Source organism: Pristis pectinata, chromosome 6, assembly GCF_009764475.1.
Source record: "Pristis pectinata isolate sPriPec2 chromosome 6, sPriPec2.1.pri, whole genome shotgun sequence".
NCBI classification, from domain to species: domain Eukaryota; kingdom Metazoa; phylum Chordata; class Chondrichthyes; order Rhinopristiformes; family Pristidae; genus Pristis; species Pristis pectinata.
In genome coordinates this window covers 392,022-412,450 of record NC_067410.1, presented here as the reverse complement: position 1 = coordinate 412,450, position 20,429 = coordinate 392,022, and the positions used below count along the sequence as shown (strand labels likewise).

General features: G+C 46.5%; 1 protein-coding gene across 3 annotated transcripts in view; it reads left to right on the top strand.

Annotated features, from left to right (window-relative positions):
* Positions 1-14,945, top strand: part of LOC127571755 (6-phosphofructo-2-kinase/fructose-2,6-bisphosphatase 4-like) — a 148,195-nt gene extending 133,250 nt beyond the window's left edge. The window contains exon 15 of one of the 3 annotated variants that reach the window (XM_052018433.1): positions 14,580-14,945. In XM_052018433.1, coding sequence (XP_051874393.1) covers positions 14,580-14,879 — 300 coding nt within the window. In that variant the 3' untranslated portion in view covers positions 14,880-14,945. Of the gene's footprint in view, positions 1-4,613; positions 5,612-14,579 lie in introns of those variants that run through there. The other 2 variants (XM_052018432.1, XM_052018434.1) reach the window with 2 other exon arrangements.
* Positions 14,946-20,429: the final 5,484 nt, after the last annotated feature.

Below are 20,429 nucleotides of genomic sequence, written 5' to 3'. Positions count from 1 at the left end.
TCAAAGCCTTACTAAAGTCTATATAATCAATATCTACTGAAATGCCTTCATCAATCGCCTTGGATGAAAAAAAACTGGATCAGACTTGTGAGACATGACCCTTGCACAACCCATACTAACTGGTAAATCCAGTCCTTCAGAATCTTCCCTAACAACTCCCCCACCACTGTCAGGCTCACAGCTCTGTAGTTTCCAGGCTTATCCCTACTGCCCATTTTGAACAAGGGGACAACATTAGCTAACATCCAGTCTTGTATTACCTCACCCATGGCTAACAAAAATGCAAAACAGTTAGAGCCCCAGCAATCTCCTCCCTTGCAGCCTTTAGCATCCTTCGATTGATCCCATGTGTCCCTGGGGACTTATCCACCCTAATGTGCTCCAATACTTGTGGTGCTTCCTCCTTTCTGATACGCATGTGTGCTCCAGAGTATCAGCACAGCCTTCCCTTAACTCTCCAGCCAGCATGACCTCCCTAAAAAGTATTCCTTTAGGATCTTGTTCATATCATTCACATGCCCTGATTCCATACACACACGTTACCCCTCTGGTCCCATGGACACTTCAATCACTTGCCCATCCTCATTCTCTAAGATAAGGTCAAGTACAACTCCCCACCCTGGTCGGACTCTCTATACACTGTTCAGAATACCTTCAAATGCATCTTATAAATTCCTGCCTATCTAAGCCCGTTACCCCAGTCAATATTGGGAAAGTTAACCCCTGCCCTCACAATGACAACGTTTTTGCCTTTACGTCCCTCTGTGACCTGCCTACATATCTGTGCTTCTAATTCCTACTGACCACTGGGAGACTTGTTGTGGAACCCCATCAAAGTGAACTCCCCTTTCTTGTTCCTAAATTCTACCCATGCAGCCTCCTTGGCCAATCCCTCCCTGAGAACTGCTGTAATGCACTCCCTGATCAGCAGTGCAACTCCCCCTCCCCCTCCCTGTCACATCTGAAACTTCTATTTTGGCAAGAAAAATATAAAAGCAGTATTATCTGAGTGGTGAGGGATTGCAGGGCTCGGAGATGCAGAGGGAGTTGGGTTTCCTGTTGCATGATTTGCAAAGGATCAATGTATGGGAATAGTGCGTTATTGGGGAAGTTAACACGTCATTTATTGGTTGAGGATTTGAATCAAAATGTAGGGAGGTCATGTTTCATTTTATGCATGGGTGAGACCACATCTGGAGTAATGTCTACAGTTTTGGTCTCACTTAAAGAATGGATGTTAATATGTTGGAATCAGTTCAGAGAAGTTCATTGCACAATGCCAGGAATGGGTGGATTGTCTCATGAGGAGAGGTTGGAGGGACTGGGCTTCTATCTGCTGGAGTTTGGAATAACAAGAGGGGATGATTAAAAACACCAGATCCAGAGGGCTTCTGCCAGGATGGATGTGAAGAGGATGGTTCTGCTAGGGGGAGAATGTGGGACTGGGGTCATAGAGTCATACGATACACAAACAGGCCCTTTGGCCCATCATGTCCATGCTGACATTAATCTCAGTTGTCCTGGTACCTTTTATACCTTGCCTGTTTAAGTGCCTGTCTAAATATTTTGTAAATGTAGCAATTGTATCTGATTATTGTTTAAAAATAAGAGGTCACTAATTTAAAACTAAGATCAGGCAAAAAGTTGTTCAGAGTGTACGAGCTTTTGGAACACTCTTCCACAGAGGGTAGTGGAAGTAGTCTTTGAATATTTTTAGGGCAGAGGTAGGTAGTTTGAAACCTAGAACCTGCAGGTGCTGGAAACCTGAAATAAAAACAGAAGATGCTGGATGTACTCAGACACAGGCAGCATCTGTGGGAAGTGAAACAGAGCTAATGGTTGAGGTTCAAGACCCTTCGTTGGAGAGGTGACAGATTACTGGGGATAAGCAGGAAGTGAGAGTCCAATCAGTCATGATGTATTAAATGATGGAACCACCTCAAAGGGCTGAGTGACTTTCTCCTGCTAATCTTTGTCTTTGAACATTCACACACCACTCCAGAGACACAAGGGGACTACAGCTGTTCACTGCTGCATTTTTGGGCCATTCAGATATGACCCTCCTGGGACTGACCACATCCTGACAACAGAATGAATCAAAAAGTACTGAATCATCTGACAACACACATGATGCTGGAAGGAACTCAGCGGGTCAGGCAGGCAGCCAGAAGTCAGACCTCTTTCTTTTCAGGCCAAGATCCTTTATCAGGACTGGAGTGTTGATTGCATATTTCCCTCCACAGATGCTGCCTGACCCACTGAGTTCCTCCAGCATTGTGTGTGTGTTGTTCCAGATTGCCAGCACCTGCAGTCTCTCTTGTGAATCATCTGACACTCCAGCTCTGTAGTGTTAGATGTTGTCTTCAAGATGAGGTTAAAACACACCTTTCGCTGTCTGCTAGGCTGGATATAAAAGATCCCAAAGGATTACTCAAAGAAAAACATGGAACTCTGCTGGGGCTCTGAGTGAGATTCCACCCTTAACCAATGCTGGTTTCTTTGTGGCATCTTAACATTGGAAACAGAGCCGGTGCCCCAATTCAATAAGCTCACAGCTGATTCTGTCTTGCCCTCGAGTCCATTTTCCAGCCAGCACTGGATGCTCCTTGATCAAAGTCTATTCCAATATAGAATGCAGAATGATTCAGATCAAGTCTCTCTCCAAAGACTTTAATAGCTTCTGAGATGTCATATTCCTTATCATGTCCACCTTGAATGAGTGATTCTCTATCCTGACACAGTCTCTTCCAGCTCTAATCCCCACTGGACCAATCCTCATGAGTATCTGTCATGTCAGTATCTTGGATCTCATGTGTTGCAATGAGATATCTTCTCATTTTTCCAATTTTCAGAGTGTATAGGCCCACTCTCCTCATCAGGTCACCTTTTCATCTCTGCGAACCTTCTCTGCACTTCCTTCAAAGCAAGTGGGAGGCCATAGCTGTCCACGGTGCTCCAGGTGGGGTCTCACCATGGCCCTGTATAAAGTACGTGGCAGAACTTGCCCTGTCTTCTGCTCTGAGACCCTAGCAACAAAGGTCAACCTTCCAGTTCCTTGCAATTCCTTACTCTGTCTCAAGTGCTAACTTTGCATTTCTTGTACAGGGTTGTTAAGAATTTCTCTGAACACAAGAATTCAATAATCTCACACTATTTAATTAGAATTCTGTTCTTGTATCCTTTCTACCAAAATAGATTACATAGAACACAGAAACAGCACAGGAACGGGTCCTTCGGCCCACCATGTCTATGCCGAACACGATACCGAATTAAACTAAATCTATTCTGCCTGCACATGATCCACATCCCTCAATTTCCTGCATATTCATGTGTCTGTCTAACAGCCTCTTAAACACCATCACATCTGCTTCCATCACCACCCCCAACAGCCTGTTCCAGGCACCCACCACTCTGTGTGGGGGAAGAAACTTGCGCTGCACATCTTTAAGTTCCGCACCCCCCCCCCCCCAACCCTCACCTTAAAGATATGCCCTCTAGTATTTGACATAATAAAATGACCGATTATCTACCCTGTCTATATCTCTCATAATTTTATAAACCTCTATTAGGGCAGGCACAGTAGTGTAGAGGTTAGCGTAATGCCATTACAGCGCCAGCGATCCGGGTTCAATTCCTGCCGCTGTCTGTAAGAAGGAGTTTGTATGTTCTCCCTGTGTCTGCGTGGGTTTCCTCCGGGTGCTCCAGTTTCCTCCCACATTCCAAAGGCGTACGGGTTAGGAAGTTGTGGGCATGCTATGTTGGTGCCGGAAGCGTGGGGACACTTGCGGGCTGCCCCCAGAACACTACGCAAAAGATGCATTTCACTGTGTTTTGATGTACGTGACTAATAAAGAAATCTTTTTAAAAAAAAGTCTTCCCTCAACCTCCACTGCTCCAGAAAAAACAATCCAAGTTTGTCCAACCTCTTCTTATAGCTCATGCCCTCTAATCCAGGCAGTATCCTGGTGAACCTCTCCTGCACCCTCTCCAAAGCCTCCACACCCTTCCTGTAATGGGGTGACCAGAACTGCACACAATACTCCAAGTGTGGTCTGACCAAAGAATTGTATAGCTGCAAAGTGGCTTCCTGACACCTGAAAAGTGTCCCAACCAATGAAGGCAAGCATGCTGTACACCTACTTTACCAGCCTATCTACTTGTGTTAGCACTTTCAGGAGGTGGCCTCACTCTCTCACTCACCTGGATTAACTACTGTGTGTGTCTTCTGTACCCGTGTCTCTGATTACTGGCCACCACTTCCACCTGCCCATCTCTGAGCCTCTCCCAGACCCCATGAGCCAAATCCTTCACTTCCCTCCCCACTTTCCTGACCCCTATTCTCATCCCCCTCTATTGAATCCCCCCACTTCCTCACATCCATCTCCCTTACCCCCTCTGGTACCTCTTCTTTCACACCCTCTCCCCGCCCCCCTCTCTTTGCCCTGTGACTCTGTAAGATGCCTGTAATGTGATTTCACTCTGTAAAGGGAGCAAATGTTTGGTTAAATTCCAGTCTGAACATTTAACTAACTGCACTTTTTGTAACCCTCTAATCAGCTTGAATTCCTGGTGGTGTCTGTTTTATTCTTCACAGTTTCTGTTTTGTCATGCAGAATGTAGACATTTCAAGACCTCCTGAAGAAGCTCTTGTAACGGTCCCTGCTCACCAGTGAGACTTGCTGCATCACCTGTCACCACTGCATCTTAACAGGGGGCTCTCCCTCACCGTCTAACCTCACTACACAACTTGTTCTTTCAAGTCCTAAAATAGTTCTGCAAATAAACGTTTTTACTTCTGGCTGTTTTGTTAAATGTTTATAGACTAAATGCTGTGCACAAGAGTCTTCAGATCATGCAACAAAACTAATGGAAGAACTCTGTCCGAACTGTTCTATAAATGCTGCACCCTCGCTGACTGACTGACTAGATTTTTGATTATACCTGTACTTATCTACTGGACTTCTGCTTTTTTGCACTGTCTTTGAAGCAGTAATTTGCAGGGCAGGTGAAGGTAAGCAGCAGTCATGGAAATATTACAACTGTTTACATTTATAACTTCCTGCATTTGGCAGTTTAAGTTGATGTAAAGTTAATTAAAACCTGATATAGCTAAACTGCTTTCTCGGTCAGGAGATATCTGTCTCGGGAAATTGAATGTCTTGATGTAAAGTAATTTAATGTTAACTGACAGGAGTCTTACTGTGTGGATAGAAACGGTACATGATTCTTACAAAGTGAGTGTTAAAATGGGGCACGTCCATGTGCACTAGCTGCCCTCCACCTCAGCAGAACGAAAAATCTCATATTGACAGGGCTGTCAGTAGAGTCCCTATCCAACCATAAAGGGCTGCTCAGAGTTAGATAATTGATAGGAGTTTTTCCTTCAAAATGATTATGTGTAAAATTGTTGTTATTTTAGATGGATGATACTGTGTTTTGACCAGCAGTGTTGTTGGATGGTGTCGCACTGTAATGAATCATTTTCATTGTTAAGATGGCTACTTAAATGCCTTTTAAAGCCATGCTTTGGTTGAAAACTGTTTCATTAGGCAGGGGTCTGCTCAGTTTGTTTCTCTGGCTTCAAATGTGATTTTAATTAAAATTTGTAATATTTAAATGTGCATTATTTTTTTGAACATAGTACAACACAGGCACTTCAGCCCACCATATTGTGTTGAACGAATTAAGCTAATGGCACATATTATACTAATCCCTTCTGCCTGCATATGGTCCATATCCCTCCATTCTCTGTACATTCACGTGCCTATCGAAGAGCATCTCAAACACTCCATGGCGTCTACCCCCACCCCCACCCCTGGCAGCACATTCCAGGCACCCACCACTCTCTGTGTAAAAACTTGCCCCACACATCTCCTTTGAATGTACCCCCCTCTCACATTAAACCTATGCCCTCCAGTATTTGACATTTCAACCCTGGGAAAAAGATACTGGCTGTCTATCTATGCCTCTCATAATCTTATAAACCTCTATCAGGTCTCCCCTCAGCCTCTGCTGCTCCAGAGAAAACAACCCAAGTTTGTCCAACCTCTCCTTATAGCTCGTACCCTCGAATCCAGGCAGCGTCCCGGTGAACCTCTTCTGCACCTTCTCCAAAGCCTCCATATCCTTCCTGTAACAGGGTGACCAGAATTGAATGCAGTACTCCTGATGCAGCCCAACCAGAGTATTATAAAGCTGCAATATAACTTCCTGACTCTTGAACTTGATGCCTCGACTAATAAAGGCAAGCGTGCATATGCCGCCTTTACCACTTCTTTACAAGGCCACCCCCCTCACAATTGTGAGATACTCGGTCGATATATATGATCATGTTAATGTGCTGATACATTTAGAACCTAGAACAGTACAGCACAGGGACAGGCCCTTTGGCCCACTATGTTTGCACTGCCCACTTCCTACCTGTATTTGTGCTGATAGTTAATTAGCTCCTGTACATTGTTCCTTTCCACAGGTAAGTGACAAAAGAATCCAGAGGGCAGGGCTGCAGGGCCATAAGACCGGGACTATATGTGGTCTCATTACGTGGTCTCCCACTAACTGAACAGTGACCACAGGCTACATCTCTGTTCTGCAACAATTTTCATCTGCTGATGTTTGGAACAAATTACTGTTTCATATATTTCTGGATTCAGAATTCAACTGTATCGATCGGGAATCTCTCTGTAGCCAGGTGAATAGAAATGGTGAACACATCAGCAACTATCCCACATGACCCAGTAGGACCTCCTGATTACCTGGTCATTAGCATGTTGCTATTAGTGGTTTTGCAGTGTGGGATTTCCCATCACACAACTGCTCCACTTTAAAGCTGTGAACTGGTTTGGGATATTGTGTAGTTGCTCACCCTTCCTGCCCCTCCTCTTTTCATTCATGGTAGGCAGGTGTTGCTGTCTGGGGCAGCATTTATTGCCCTTCCCCAGTTACCCTGACAACGTATGGTGAGACGCCTTCTTGCTGTCCTTTTGGTGAAGGTGCTCCCACAGTGCTGTTGGTTGAGATTTTCCAAATTAAGACCCAGTGACGATGAATGGTTGGTGATACGTTTCCAAGTCTGGATGGTGTGTGACTGAGGGGAAGCTGCAGGTGGTGGTGTTCTCCTGCACCCACTGCCCTCGGTGGAAGAGGTGGTGGGTTTGGAATGTTCTCTCGGAGTAGCCTGGGTGAGTAACCCCAGTGCATGCTGTCGACGCTGGTGGAGGGAGTGCAGTCCGTCAGGGAAGTTGACGTTCTGTACTCATCGAGACGTGTAGTATACCATCACACCCTGAACTGTCCTTGCAGGTGGGAGTGGGGGTGGGGTCACTGGGAAGAGAACAGAGATTGAAGGGATTGACTGAAGGATCCAAGGGAGATCAGAGAATGTCCTTTATACAGTTAGTAATGGTTCAGTGTTTTGCCTAAACACCAGAGAACTGAGGGAGCCTCGCCCGGAGGTGGGAATGAGTAAACCACACACTAGGACTGGGTCTGAACCTCCTGCAGATGGAGGTGAGCCTCCCATTGGCATTGAGTGGACATGAGGGAGCTCCCCACAGTGAGGGAGCCCCCCAGCATTCTTTTCATTTCCAAAATGAGGTGCTGGTGTGAATTCTGCAAACGATGGTGATACTTCCACATCGATGGAATGTTTGGTGCCAGCGGCTCCTTGCACTATAAGTTCAGGGTTGTGGATACAGGGTTTCTTCGGCCCAAGGAGGTGGTGCTCCTGTGGCCCATCTGTGTGACAACATCTGGCTGTTGATATTGCTTAATGTCTGCTTCTTGACTAGATGTGTGAATGTACTGCACAATTACACGTTCTGTGTGAAGCCTTTGTGTCAGATAACGTCTCTCGTTCTACTTAAACACCTTCTGTTTCTCTTTTTGGGATATCTCAGGTAACGACTGAACTTGACCCCTGTCTCTTGACCCCCATCCCCCATACTGCGACCCCCATCCCCTGACCCGAGTAATGTCAGTACTCGTTCCCTGTCCCCCACAGTAGGCTGGTCCCAAAGATCAGTGCAACAGGATCCAAGGGGTTTTGACAAATTGGATCCAAAGTCGCCATGGTGACAGGAGCAGAGGGTGGCAGAGGGTGCGTTACCGATGGAGGTCTGTGACCGGTGGTGTACCGCAGGGGTCAGTGCTGGCTCCTTTGTTGTTTGTCAGATGTACAAGTGACTTGGATGAGAATGTCTGTGATCTGATAAGTGGATGGTTGGTTGGTGGAGTTGTAGACAGGACAGTTGCCGAAGGATCCAGTGGGACACAGAACAGCCGGGAAGTTGGGCAGAGCGGTGGCAGATGGAACTTAATCCAGATGTGTGAGATAATACACTGGCCAGACGTACACGATAAACGGCAGGGATCTCAGAAGCATTGATGTGCAGAGGGACCTTGGGTGCAAGTTCATTGCTCCCTGACTATATTGAAATGCATTTTCCATTACTCAGCCTGCAATGTTCTAAGCAGCGGTGTTTCAAGTTCTCACAGACATGGTTAAATGTTGTGAGGGTCCCTGCCTCCTCCGCTGGTTCAAGTTTTAACCCACCCTCTTGAGTGAAAAAAATCCCTCCCAATTTCCTAACACTTGCCTTGCCCCTGGTCATAGACTCCTCTGGTGTGTGGAGGGTAAAGCTTCTCACTGTCCACCCTATCTCTGCCCCCTTGTTATTTTGTACACCTGTATCCGGCCCCACCCCTCAGCCTCCGCTGCTCCAAAGGAATCAAACCCACCCTCTCTGATCTCTCCATAACTGGAACACTCCTCCCAGGCAACATCCTGCAGAACATTTTCACCCTCTCTGGTGCAGTCACCCCCTTCCTATCATGTGGTGACCAGAACTGTACCCAGTGCTCCACCTAATATGTAGATACAACTGTTGTACCATCAACTCCCTTGGGTGTGATAGAAGTGAGAGGGAGCTCACCACTAGGGGAGTGTGACAGGAGGGAGCTCACCACAGGTGAGGGTGAAAGAAGTGAGAGAGAGCTCACCACCATGGGAGGGAGCTCACCACAGGGGTGAGTGACAGGTGAGAGAACGCTCCCAACAGGGGCGGGTGACAGAGGTGAGAAGGTGCAGAGTCTTCTTAGGATATTGAAGATCAAAAAATCTGCAGAAGCTGGAAATCTGAGATAAAGGTGGGGATTGGTGAAGCGTTTGGATGTGGCACAGTTTCAAGTCGTGCTGAGCATGTCCTTGAATCATTTTCTCTGCTTCCTGGTAATGCTTTCCTGTGACACAGCTCAGAATAACCGCCTGTTCTGTGAATCTGGCCTTGAATAACACGGCCTCTCCAACAGGACTAACTGAATGCCATTAGTGCCTCAGTGCTGGGCATTTTGACCTGGGCAAGGACACTGGAGTTGCTTCACTTACTCCCCCATGCATTTGGAGAACTTCGCAGTGACAGCATTGCTGATCGCTCTCCAGTGCTTTCAGATCTCAGAGGTGTGCAGGGAGGGGGAGTCATGTGCTTCACCCATGTGCCAATCTAAATATACTGGTAATTAAACACCTAACTAAACTAATCTGCCCACACAGTGTCCATCTCCCTCCATTCCCTGCACATTCATGTGCCTATCTAAGAGCCTCTTGAACGCCTCTATCATATCTGTCTCCACCATCACCCCGGCAGCACATTCCAGGCACCCACCACTCTCTGTGGGAAAAAAAAGTCGCCCCGCACATCTCCTTTGAATTTACCCCCCTCACCTTAAATGCATGCCCTCTAGTATTAGACGTTTCGACCTTGGGAAAAAGATACCAGCTGTCTACTCTATCTATGCCTCTCATAATCTTATAAACCTCTATCAGGTCTCCCCTCAGCCTCCACTGCTCCAGAGAAAACAACCCAAGATTGTCCAGCCTCTCCTTATAGCTCATATCCTCGAATCCACGCAGCATCCTGGTGAACCTCCTCTGCACCCTCTCCAAAGCCTCCACATCCTTCCTGTAACGGGGTGACCAGAACTGAATGCAATACTTCAGATGCGGCCTAACCAGAGTTTTATAAAGCTGCAATATAACTTCCTAACTCTTGAACTCAATGCCTTGACTAATAAAGGCAAGCATGCTTTACGCCCTATCAACCTGTGCAGCCACTTTCAGGGAGCTATGGACGTGGACCCCAAGATCCCTCTGTATATCAACACTGATAAGGGTCTTGCCTTTAACAGTATACTGTCCCTTTACATTTGATCTCCCAAATGCAACATCTCACATTTGGCCGGGCTAAACTCCATCTGCCATTTCTCTACCCATTTCCGCAACTGATCTGTATCCCTCTATATCCTTTGGCAACCTTCTACACTATTCATAAATCAACAATCTTTGTATCGTCTACAAACTTACTAACCCACTAATCTATATTTTCATCCAAGTCGGGGGCCAGGCCCGCTTATGAACCGAAGGTCGTTAAGACCATGAAGGTCGGATCGTATGTTCAGGCGTTCGTAAGTCGGGCGTTCGTAAGTCAGGGACTTCCTGTATATCGTTTTGGATATTGTTGGGAGGGGGGGGAAACCTGCCAGGGGAAAACCACAGCAGCCAGGTCTCTGGCACTAAAGTCTGACTGTGTGGCACAGAAGGGAAGGGGGGAGAAGAGAACTGCAGTAGTGATAGGGGATTCAATGGTTAGGGGAGCAAAATGGGTGTCAAACCCACCATCCCAGGAACAGTCTGCTGACCCTTCGCTGCACTCCCTCTGTGACTGACATTCCCTTTGGGAGACCAGGACTGTAACAAGTTTTGACAAATGTGAGGTCAGCGTAGAACAGGCTAATGTGCTGGAGCATGTTGAGGTTAAGAAAGAGGCAGTGTTGGAGCTCCTGAAAAACGATAGGATAGATAAGTCCCTGGGACCAGACAGGATATACCCCAGGTTTCTACAAGAGGTGAGGGAAGAGATTGCTGGGGTGTTGACGATGATATTAGCATCCTCCCTGGCCACAGGAGTGGTATCAGTGGATTGGAGGGTGGCAAATGTTGTTCCCTTGTTCAAGAAAGGTAATAGGGATAATCCTGGGAATTATAGACCAGGAATCAAGTCAGTAGCGGGCAGCTATTGGAGAGGACTCTTAAGGATAGGATATACGAGCATTTGGAGAAGCACTGTCTTATTAGGGCTAGTCAGCATGACTTTGTAAGGGCAGGTTGTGCCTCACGAGCCTAATTAAGTTTTTCGAGGAGGTGACAAAGCAAATTGATGAAGTTAGAGCAGTGGATTTGGTGTAAATGGACTTTAGTCAGGTGTTTGACAAGATTCCCCATGGTAGTCTCATCCAGAAAGTCATGAGGCAAGGGATCCATGGAGACTTGGCTGCATGGATTCGGAATTGAATTGCCCACAGAAGGCAGAGTGTGGTGGTAGATGGAGCGTCTTCTGCCTGGAGGTTGGTGACCAGTGGTGTTCCGCAGGGATCTGTTCTGCGACCCCTGCTCTTTGTGATTTTTATAAATGACTTGGATGAGGAAGTGGAGGGATGTGTTATTAAGCTTGCAGATGACACAAAGATTGGAGGGGTTGTGGATGGTGTAGAAGGTTGTTGTGGGTTACCACAGGATATAGACAGGATGCAGAACTGGACAGGAACGCACTGCTGGGGGTGGTGATAGAGGCTGATACAATAGGGACATTTAAAAGGCTCTTAGATAGGCACATGGATGTAAGAAAAATGGAGGGTTATGGGCTGTGCAGGAGGGAAGGGTTAGATTGATCATGGTGGAGGTGTTCATATAGTTTGGCACAACATGGTGGGCCGAAGGGCCCGTACTGAGCTGTACTGTTCTGTGTTCTCATCTCAGTCTATAATAGCCAACCCCTGATCATAAGAGGACAAGAGAACGGAGTGGTCATCTGTCCTTCAAGCCTGCACAGGCGGTTTCTCCCTTCTCCCCACTCTCACGTTCCACCGCTGTCCCCATAACCCTCGATTTCTCTAATACCAGAAATGGCTCAATCTTTATTTTTAGTGACGGATCCACCTCTGCCCTTTGGGATGGAGAATTCTGGAGGTATGCCATCTCTGAAGGTCTCCTCCTCTCTGTCCTGACCCCTAATTCTGCAACTATAAGCCCAGTCCTAACATAAGCAGAAACCTTCCCGCGTCCATAGAACATAGAACATTGCAGCACAGTACAGGCCCTTCGGCCCACAATGTTGTGCCGACATTTTATCCTGCTCCAAGATCTATCTAGCCCTTCCATCCCACATAGCCCCCCATTTCTCCATCACCCTGGAAGAACTTTGCAGGTTTCAATACGAGATCCACTCATTGTCCAGAAGTATAAAGGAAACAGTCCCAGTCTATTTGGTCTGTCCTCGTCAGGCAAACCCACCATCCCAGGAACAGTCTGCTGACCCTTCGCTGCACTCCCTCTGTGACTGACATCCTCTTTGGGAGACCAGAACTGTAACCAGTATTCCAGGTGTGAATACACCATGGCCTTATATCATTTCAGTAACACTGCTACTCTTATTCTCAAACTCTCTTGTTCTCAGGAACATTTGCCTTCCTTGTTTTGCTTCAGGCATTAGCTTTCAGTGACTCCAACAACATCACACAGGTCCCTTTGACCACCAGCATTTCCCAATTTGTCAGCATTAAAAAACGCACTGCTTTTCTGTTATGTCCGCATCAAATTTTTCCACCTTCTATCTGCCACGTACACGCCCACTCACTCTGCTCATCCATTTCCCCTTGAAGCCCCTCTGCATCCTGGTCTCCACCCTGTTTACTTGGAAATATAACATTTGGTTCCCTTGGCCAAGTTGTTTAGTTTGTGAACATCTGGCTCCAGACACCAAAATCCCTGCAGGATCACACTGGTTAACTGCTGGCCAACATGTGAAAGACACACTTGGAACACAAGAAGTTAGGACTAGGCCCCTTGATTCTGCCCTACAGTTCAGTGTGGTCAAGACTGATCTACACTGGCCTCAACTCCTCTTCTGTGCCAGTTCCCCACAACCCTCAATTCCTCAAACTTTCAAATATTTATCGAGCCTCACCTGAAATATATCCTCGGGGCAGAGAATTCCAGAGATTCAGACAGAAGAAATTCCTGCACACCTCAGTGTTAAACGGCCTGACCCCTTATTTTGTGGTTGGTTATGTGCCTTTGATGGTACTCAATGTATTGTACTCCAATTATCCTCAGTGAAAACATCCCAGTCTCCACTCTGTCCAGCCCCATTAGGATCTTATAGGATTGAATAAGGTCACTCCTCATTCTGCTGAACACCAAGGAACACAGACACAGACTGTTGGCCTCTCTTGATGAGACAGCCCTCTCATCCCATCAGTTAGTCTGGTGAAGCTGCTTCACACTGACTCCACTGCTACTCAACCTTTTTTTTTAGGTAAAGGGACCAAACCTGTGCTCAGTACTCCAGGTTGGTCCCACCAACACCCTGTACAACTGGAATGCAACCTCCCTGTTCTTAAATTGGTAAAATGGTTTATTATTGTTACTTGTATCGAGGTACAGTGAAAAACTTCTCTTGCATATGAATGACCGTTCATACAGATCATTTCATTACAATAGTGCATTACAAGGGAAAACAATACAGAAAATGCAGAGTAAAGTGTCACAGTTACAGAGAAAGTGCAGTGCAGGCAGACAATAAGGTGCAAGATCATAACGAGGTAGATTGTGAGTTCAGGAGTCCATCTTATCGTACTAGGGTACTGTACAATAGTCTTATAACAGTGGGATAGAAGCTGTCCCTGAGCCTGGTGGTACGTGCTTTCAGACTTTTGTATCTTCTGCCTGATGGGAGAGGGGAGAAGAGAGAATGTCTGGGGTGGGTGGGGGGGTCTTTGATTATGTTGGCTGCTTTATCGAGGAAGCAAGGAGTGTAGACAGAGTTCATGGAGGGGAGGCTGGTTTCTGTGATGTGCTGAGCTGCATACACAACTTTCTGCAGTTTCTTGTGGTCGCGGGCAGAGCAGTTGCCATACCAAGCTGTGATGCATCCGGATAGGATGCTTTCTGTGGTGCATTGATAAAAATTGGTGAGAGTCAAAGGGGACATGCTAAATTTCTTTACCTCCTGAGGAAGTAGAGGCGCTGGTGAGCTTTTTTGGCTGTGGCATCTACATGGTTGGACCAGGACAGGCTATTGGTGATGTTCACTCCAAGGAACTTGAAGCTCTCAACCCTCTCAACCTCAGCACTGTTGATGTAAACAGGAGCGTGTGCCCCGCCCTCTTCCTGAAGTCAACGACCAGCTCTTTTGTTTTGCTGACAATAAAGGCTGATGTCGTGTCTCCCTTCTGAACTACTTGTTGGACCTGCCTGGTAACTTTTTGTGACTCATGCACAAGAACACCTCGATCCCTCTGAACTTCACTCACTTACAATCTCTCTCCATTTAGATAATAACCCACCGTTTGATTCCCCTTATTGAAGTGCATGACCTCACACCTCCCCACATTAAACTCCATTTGCCACCCACTCAATCTATCGATATCCCGTTACAGAATCACAACGTCCCATCACAGCAAGTCCTTCCACCCATTTTTGTATCAGAAAACTTGGAAACCTTACGTTTTGTTCCCTCCTCCAGATCATTCGTGTAATTATTAAACAACTGAGGACCAAGAACCGATCCCTGGGGAACTCCACCAGTTACATCCCTCCAGACTGGAAAGGACCCATTTATTCCAACAATGTGACAGCCAGTTGTCAATCTGTTCAAACACACTCAGGATCTGAGGGGAAAGTTTTTTGCACAGAGTGTGGTTTTTATCTGGAACTCACTGCTAAAGGAGGAGGTGGAATTATTGGTGACGCAAGCAGATTTAAAAACTATTGGGGAGATAGTCTCAATCAAGGACAGAAAAACTGCAGGTGGAGCAGCCTCTGATGGTCGATGTTTCAGGTCGAACCCTGCATCAGTCACAGAGGAGTTTCCCAGCACCAAACTGAAGGGATGAATGGAAGTGATTTTAACAAAATTATGGGCATGTGGAGAGGAGAGGGGGTGGGCGGGGAGAGGAGGGGTGGACGGGGAGGGGAGGGGTTAGACGTGGAGGGGAGAGGGTGGACAGGGGAGGGGAGGGAGATTATGTGAGTGGAGAGGAGGGATTAGATGTGGAGAGGATGGGGTGGATAGTGGGAGAGGAGTGGGACATAACATGGGGGGGAGGGGGCATTACGTGGGGGGAGGAGGGGGACATTACGTGGGGGGGAGGGGACATTACGTGGGGGAAGAGGGGGAGATTACGTGGGGGGAGCAGGGGGACATTGTGTGGGGGGAGCAGGGGGATATAATGTGGCCGTTACACAGTCACTGGATTGAGTTGGAAGGTTTCTGTCCTGAGTTATGTCCTGGGGCCCCAGCTGTGGCAAGGACGCCCCAGAGGTGAAGTGCAGATCCCACTGGTCTCCAGTCCCAGACAGTGTCCCAACAACATGGAATACCGGGAAGCCAGGACTGTGGCTGGATGAGGGGCTGTAACAGGCTGGAGAGACATGAGGCCTTGGGTCTGGGAGTGGGAACTGTGTGATTTGTAAACCCTCTAAATTAGGGCTCTTTTGTATATAATTAAATGTTAAAATAATTTGAAACATATCCTCATTTTAAAAAGAATTTTCCGAACATACATGGCACAGCAGGTAACGCTGCTGCCTCACCCAATGTTCCATGTTCGATACCGACCCTGGCTGACGTCTGTGTGGAGTTTGCACGTTCTCCCTGTGACTGCATGCGTTTCCTCTGGGTGCTCCGGTTTCCCCCCACATCGCAGACATGCTGTGTGGAACAATGGCAGCTGGAGTGTAATGCTGACAACTGCGAGTTGATGTATTTTGGGAAGAGAAATAAGGTTAGGGCATGTGCAGTGAATGGAGGGGCCCTGGGGAGTGGTGAGCAGAGGGACCTTGGGGTACAGGACTGAAAGGTTACAGGAAGCTCAGCCATGATCTGATGAATAGCAGAGAAAGGTCAAGGGAGTCAGCTCCTGCTCCTCCTGTGAATGTATTCCATTCCCAAGCAATAAACAATAGCATTCTGCAGCTTTCCTGACCACCTGCTGCATCTCCATACCAGCTACCCGCCAATTGTGCACTCAACACCCCCCCCCCCCACCCCACGTCTCTCAGACCTCTGCAACCCCTCATCATTTACCTGAGATGCTTTTTCTGCCAAAATGGACAATTTCACATCCTTATATATTGTACTCCATTTACCCACTTGTTTAACTCACTGTCCTTCTGCAACTCACTTTCGTATCTATCATTGTGTCATCAACAAGTTTACCAATTAGACTTTTCACATCTTCATCCAAATAATTTTTATAAGATAAGATCTTTATTAGTCACATGTACATCAAAACACACAGTGAAATGCATCTTTTGCGTAGAGTGTTCTGGGGGCAGCCCACAAGTGTTGCCACACTTCCAGCACCAACACAGCATGCCCACAACTTCCTAACCCATATGTCTTTGGAATGTGGGAGGAAACCGGAGCACCCGGAGGAAACCCACACAGACACGGGGAGAACATACAGACTCCTTACAGACAGCGGATGGAATTGAACCCGGGTCGCTGGTGCTGTAATAGCGTTACGCTAACCGCTTCACTACCGTGCCTGCCCATTTTATAATTTATATAAACTGTAAAAAGTTGAGGCCCCAGCACAAGTAGAGTCCACCCACTGGTTCCCTTTATCCACAGAATGTTACTTCAAAGAACTTCAATAAATTGGTCCCTTTCACAAAATCATGTCGATTTGCCTGATTACTATGAACCTTTCTGTGCCGCACTGTAACGTCTTTAATAATAGTTGTAACATTTTCCAGATGACAGATGTTCAGCTCTCTGGCCTGTAGTTTTCTAAATAAAGGAGTTACATTTGCTATTTTCAAACCAAGGGAATATTTGAAAATTTGAACCAATGCATCAAACATTTCACTCTTCACTTCTTTTCAGAGCCCAGGATGAAGTCCATCAGGATCCGGGGACTTGTCAGCTGCTCCAACAGCTTGCTCAGAGCCACTTGACTGTAGTGTTCCCACAACCTTCTGTCCCTTCCAGTTACCACTAGTTCTGGGCCCGTTACCTGTATCCTCCAAACACCAGTGCAAAATACCTATTCAGTTCATCTTATTTTCCATTATTGATCTCCCAGTCTCACTTTCTCTTGGCCCAATGCTTATTGAGTTTACTTTTTCCAACATTAAATAAATTCTTAACAGTGTTTTGATATTTCAAGCTACCTTTATCTCATGCTCAAATGTTTCCTTTACTAATCATTCAGTCATTCTCAGCTTTTTTTATGTATTCTGTACAGTTGTTTGACCTACCACCTGTCCTTGTGCGGTTCCTAGGATCACAGAGTTGAACGGCACAGAATCGGACCCTTTGCCCCACCTCGTCTATGCCGACTGGGAAGCCTATCTTCGCTCATCCCATTTGTCTGCATTGGGCTGCGTATCCCTATCCAATCCTTTCCTATCCCAGTCCCATCCAAATACCTTTCAAACATTGTAAAAGAGATAGTGCTTTAAGAAGGTGGCGGCATCCATCACTAAGGACCCTCACCACCTGGAACACATCCTCTTCTCGTTACTACCATCGAGGAGGAGGTGCAGGAGCCTGAAGACCCACACTCAGCGATTTAGGAACAATTCTTCCCCTCTGCCATCAGATCTCTGAACGGTCCATGAACACTACCTTATTATTTTTTTGCACTATTTATTTTTGTAACTTATAGTGACTTTATGTCTTTGCACTGTACTGCTGCTGCAAAACAACACATTTCATGTCATCTAAGCAACACACACACAAAGTGCTGGAGGAACTCAGCAGGTCAGGTAGCATCTCTGGAGGGAAATAAACAGTCAACGTTTTGGGTCGAGACCCTTCATCAGGACTATGAGGGCTGAAGAGAAAAGTGGATGTATGAGTGTTAATTATTCCCAACTTCCTGTATCCTTGAACAATTCCAGGAGATTGGAAGAGAGCAAATTATCATTGGACAATTCAAGGAAAGAGGTATGTGGACCAAGTGCTGGTAGAATTCTGGAACAACTTATCATGAAAGGGCAGACGTATGAGATGTACTATCAGGCTGAAAGTTGTTTTGATCCCCAGGACCTGACGGAATGTGTTCCAGTCTGCTACAGGTGGCAAGGGAGGAGATGGCTGAGGTTCAGACAGAATTGTTCAAATCTCTGGTGACAGGTGAAGTGCTGGAGGACGGCAAATGTGGTTCCTTTACTTAGCCAGGTAATTACAGACAGCTGAGGGTAACATCCGTGGTAGGGAAATTATTGGAAAAAATCCTGAGGGATAAAAAGGCAGGGAATGATCAAAGACAGTCAGCACGGACTTGTTAGGGGAGATCCTATTTGACTAATTTGACTGAATTCTTTGAAGCATTGGTGAGACAGTGAACATGAGAAACAGGAGCAGGAGGAGGTCATCTGGCCCGTCGCGCCTTCTCCACCATTCAATAAGATCATGGCTGATCTGGCCATGGACTCAGATCCACCTACCTGCCTTTTCCCCATAACACCCCTAGTATGCAAAGATCTATCTCACTGTTGTCTTAAATATATTTATGAGGTAGCCTCCGCTGCTTCCCTGGGCAGGGAATTCCACAGATTCACTACCCTCTGGGAAAAGCAGTTTCTCCTCATCTCCATCCTAAATCTATTCCCCCAAATCTTGGGGCTATGTCCCCTAGTTCCAGTCTCACCTACCAGTGGAAACAACCTTCCTCCTCTATCTTATCTCTCCCTTTCATAATCTGATATGTTTTGATAAGATCCCCTCTCATTCTTCTGAATTCCAGCGAGTATAGTCCCAGCTGACTCAATCTCTCCTCATAGGCTCACTCCCTCATCTCCGGAATCAGCCTGGTGAACCTCCTCTTCACTGCCTCCAAAGCCAGTATATCTTTCCTCAAGTAAGGAGACCAGAACTGGTGCGGCCTCACCAGTACCCTGTACAGTTGCAGCATAACCTCCCTGCTCTTAAATTCAATCCCTCCAGCAATGAAGGCCAATGTTCCATTTTCCTTCTTGATAACCTGTTGCACCTGCAAACCAACCTTTGCGATTCATACACAAGCACTCCCAAGTCACTCTGCACAACATCATGCTGCAATCTTTCACCATTTAAATAATAATCTGATCTTCTATTGTTCCTTCCAAAGTGGATGACCTCGCATTTACCAAAATTGTACTCCACCTGCCAGACCCTTGCCCACTCACTTAACCTATCTATATCTCTCTGCAGACTCTCCGCATCCTCTGCACAATTTGCTTTTCCACTCAATTTAGTGTCATCGACAAACTTAGATCAACTACACTCGGTCCCCTCTTCCAAATCGTTAATGTATATCGGACAGTTGTGGGCCCAGCACCGACCCCTGCAGCACACCACTCACCACTGATTGTCAACCAGAGAAACACCCATTTATCCCAACTCTCTGCCTTCTATTGGTTAACCAATCCTCTGTCCATGCTAATACATTACCCCAACTCCATACATCCTTATCTTATGGATGTCTTTTATGTGGCACCTTATCGAACACCTTCTGGAAATCCAAGTAGACAACATCCACCTGTTCCCTTCTATCCACTGTGCTCATTATATCCTCAAAAAAACTCCAATAAGTTTGTCAAATAGGATCTGCCCTTCCTGAATCAATGCTGTGTCTGCCTGACGGAACCATTTCTATTTGGATGTCTCGCTATTTTTTCCTTAATGATAACTTAAAGCATTTTCCCGACTACAGATGTTAAGCTAACTGGCTTATAGTTACCCGCCTTTGCCTACATCCTTTTTTAAACAGTGGCGTGACATTCTCTGTCTTCCAATCTGCCGGGACCTGCCCAGAGTCCAGAAAATTTTGGTAAATTATCACGAACGCCTCTACTATAACTTCTGCCACTTCTTTCAGTACTCTGGGATGCATCCCATCAGGACCAGTGGACTTGTCTACCTTTAGGCCCACTAGTTTGCTCATCACTACCTCTTTAGTGACAGCAATTGTATTAAGGTCGTCACCTCCCATTGCCACCATAACATTATTAGACATTATTAGCATGTTAGACTTGTCCTCCACCGTGAAGACTGACACAAAATAGTCATTCAAGGCCTTGGCCATTTCCACACTACCATAGAACCATAGAACAATACAGCACAATACAGGCCCTTTGGCCCACCATGTTGTGCCGACCTTTAAACCTCACCTAAGACTAACCCCTTCCTCCCACATATCCCCCTATTTTAAATTCCTCCATATGCTTATCTAACAATCTCTTGAACTTGACCAACGTACCTGCCTCCACCACCACCCCAGGCAGTGCATTCCATGCACCAACCACTCTTTGGGTAAAAAACCTCCCTCTGATATCTCCCTGGAACTTCCCACCCATTACTTTAAAGCCATGCCCTCTTGTA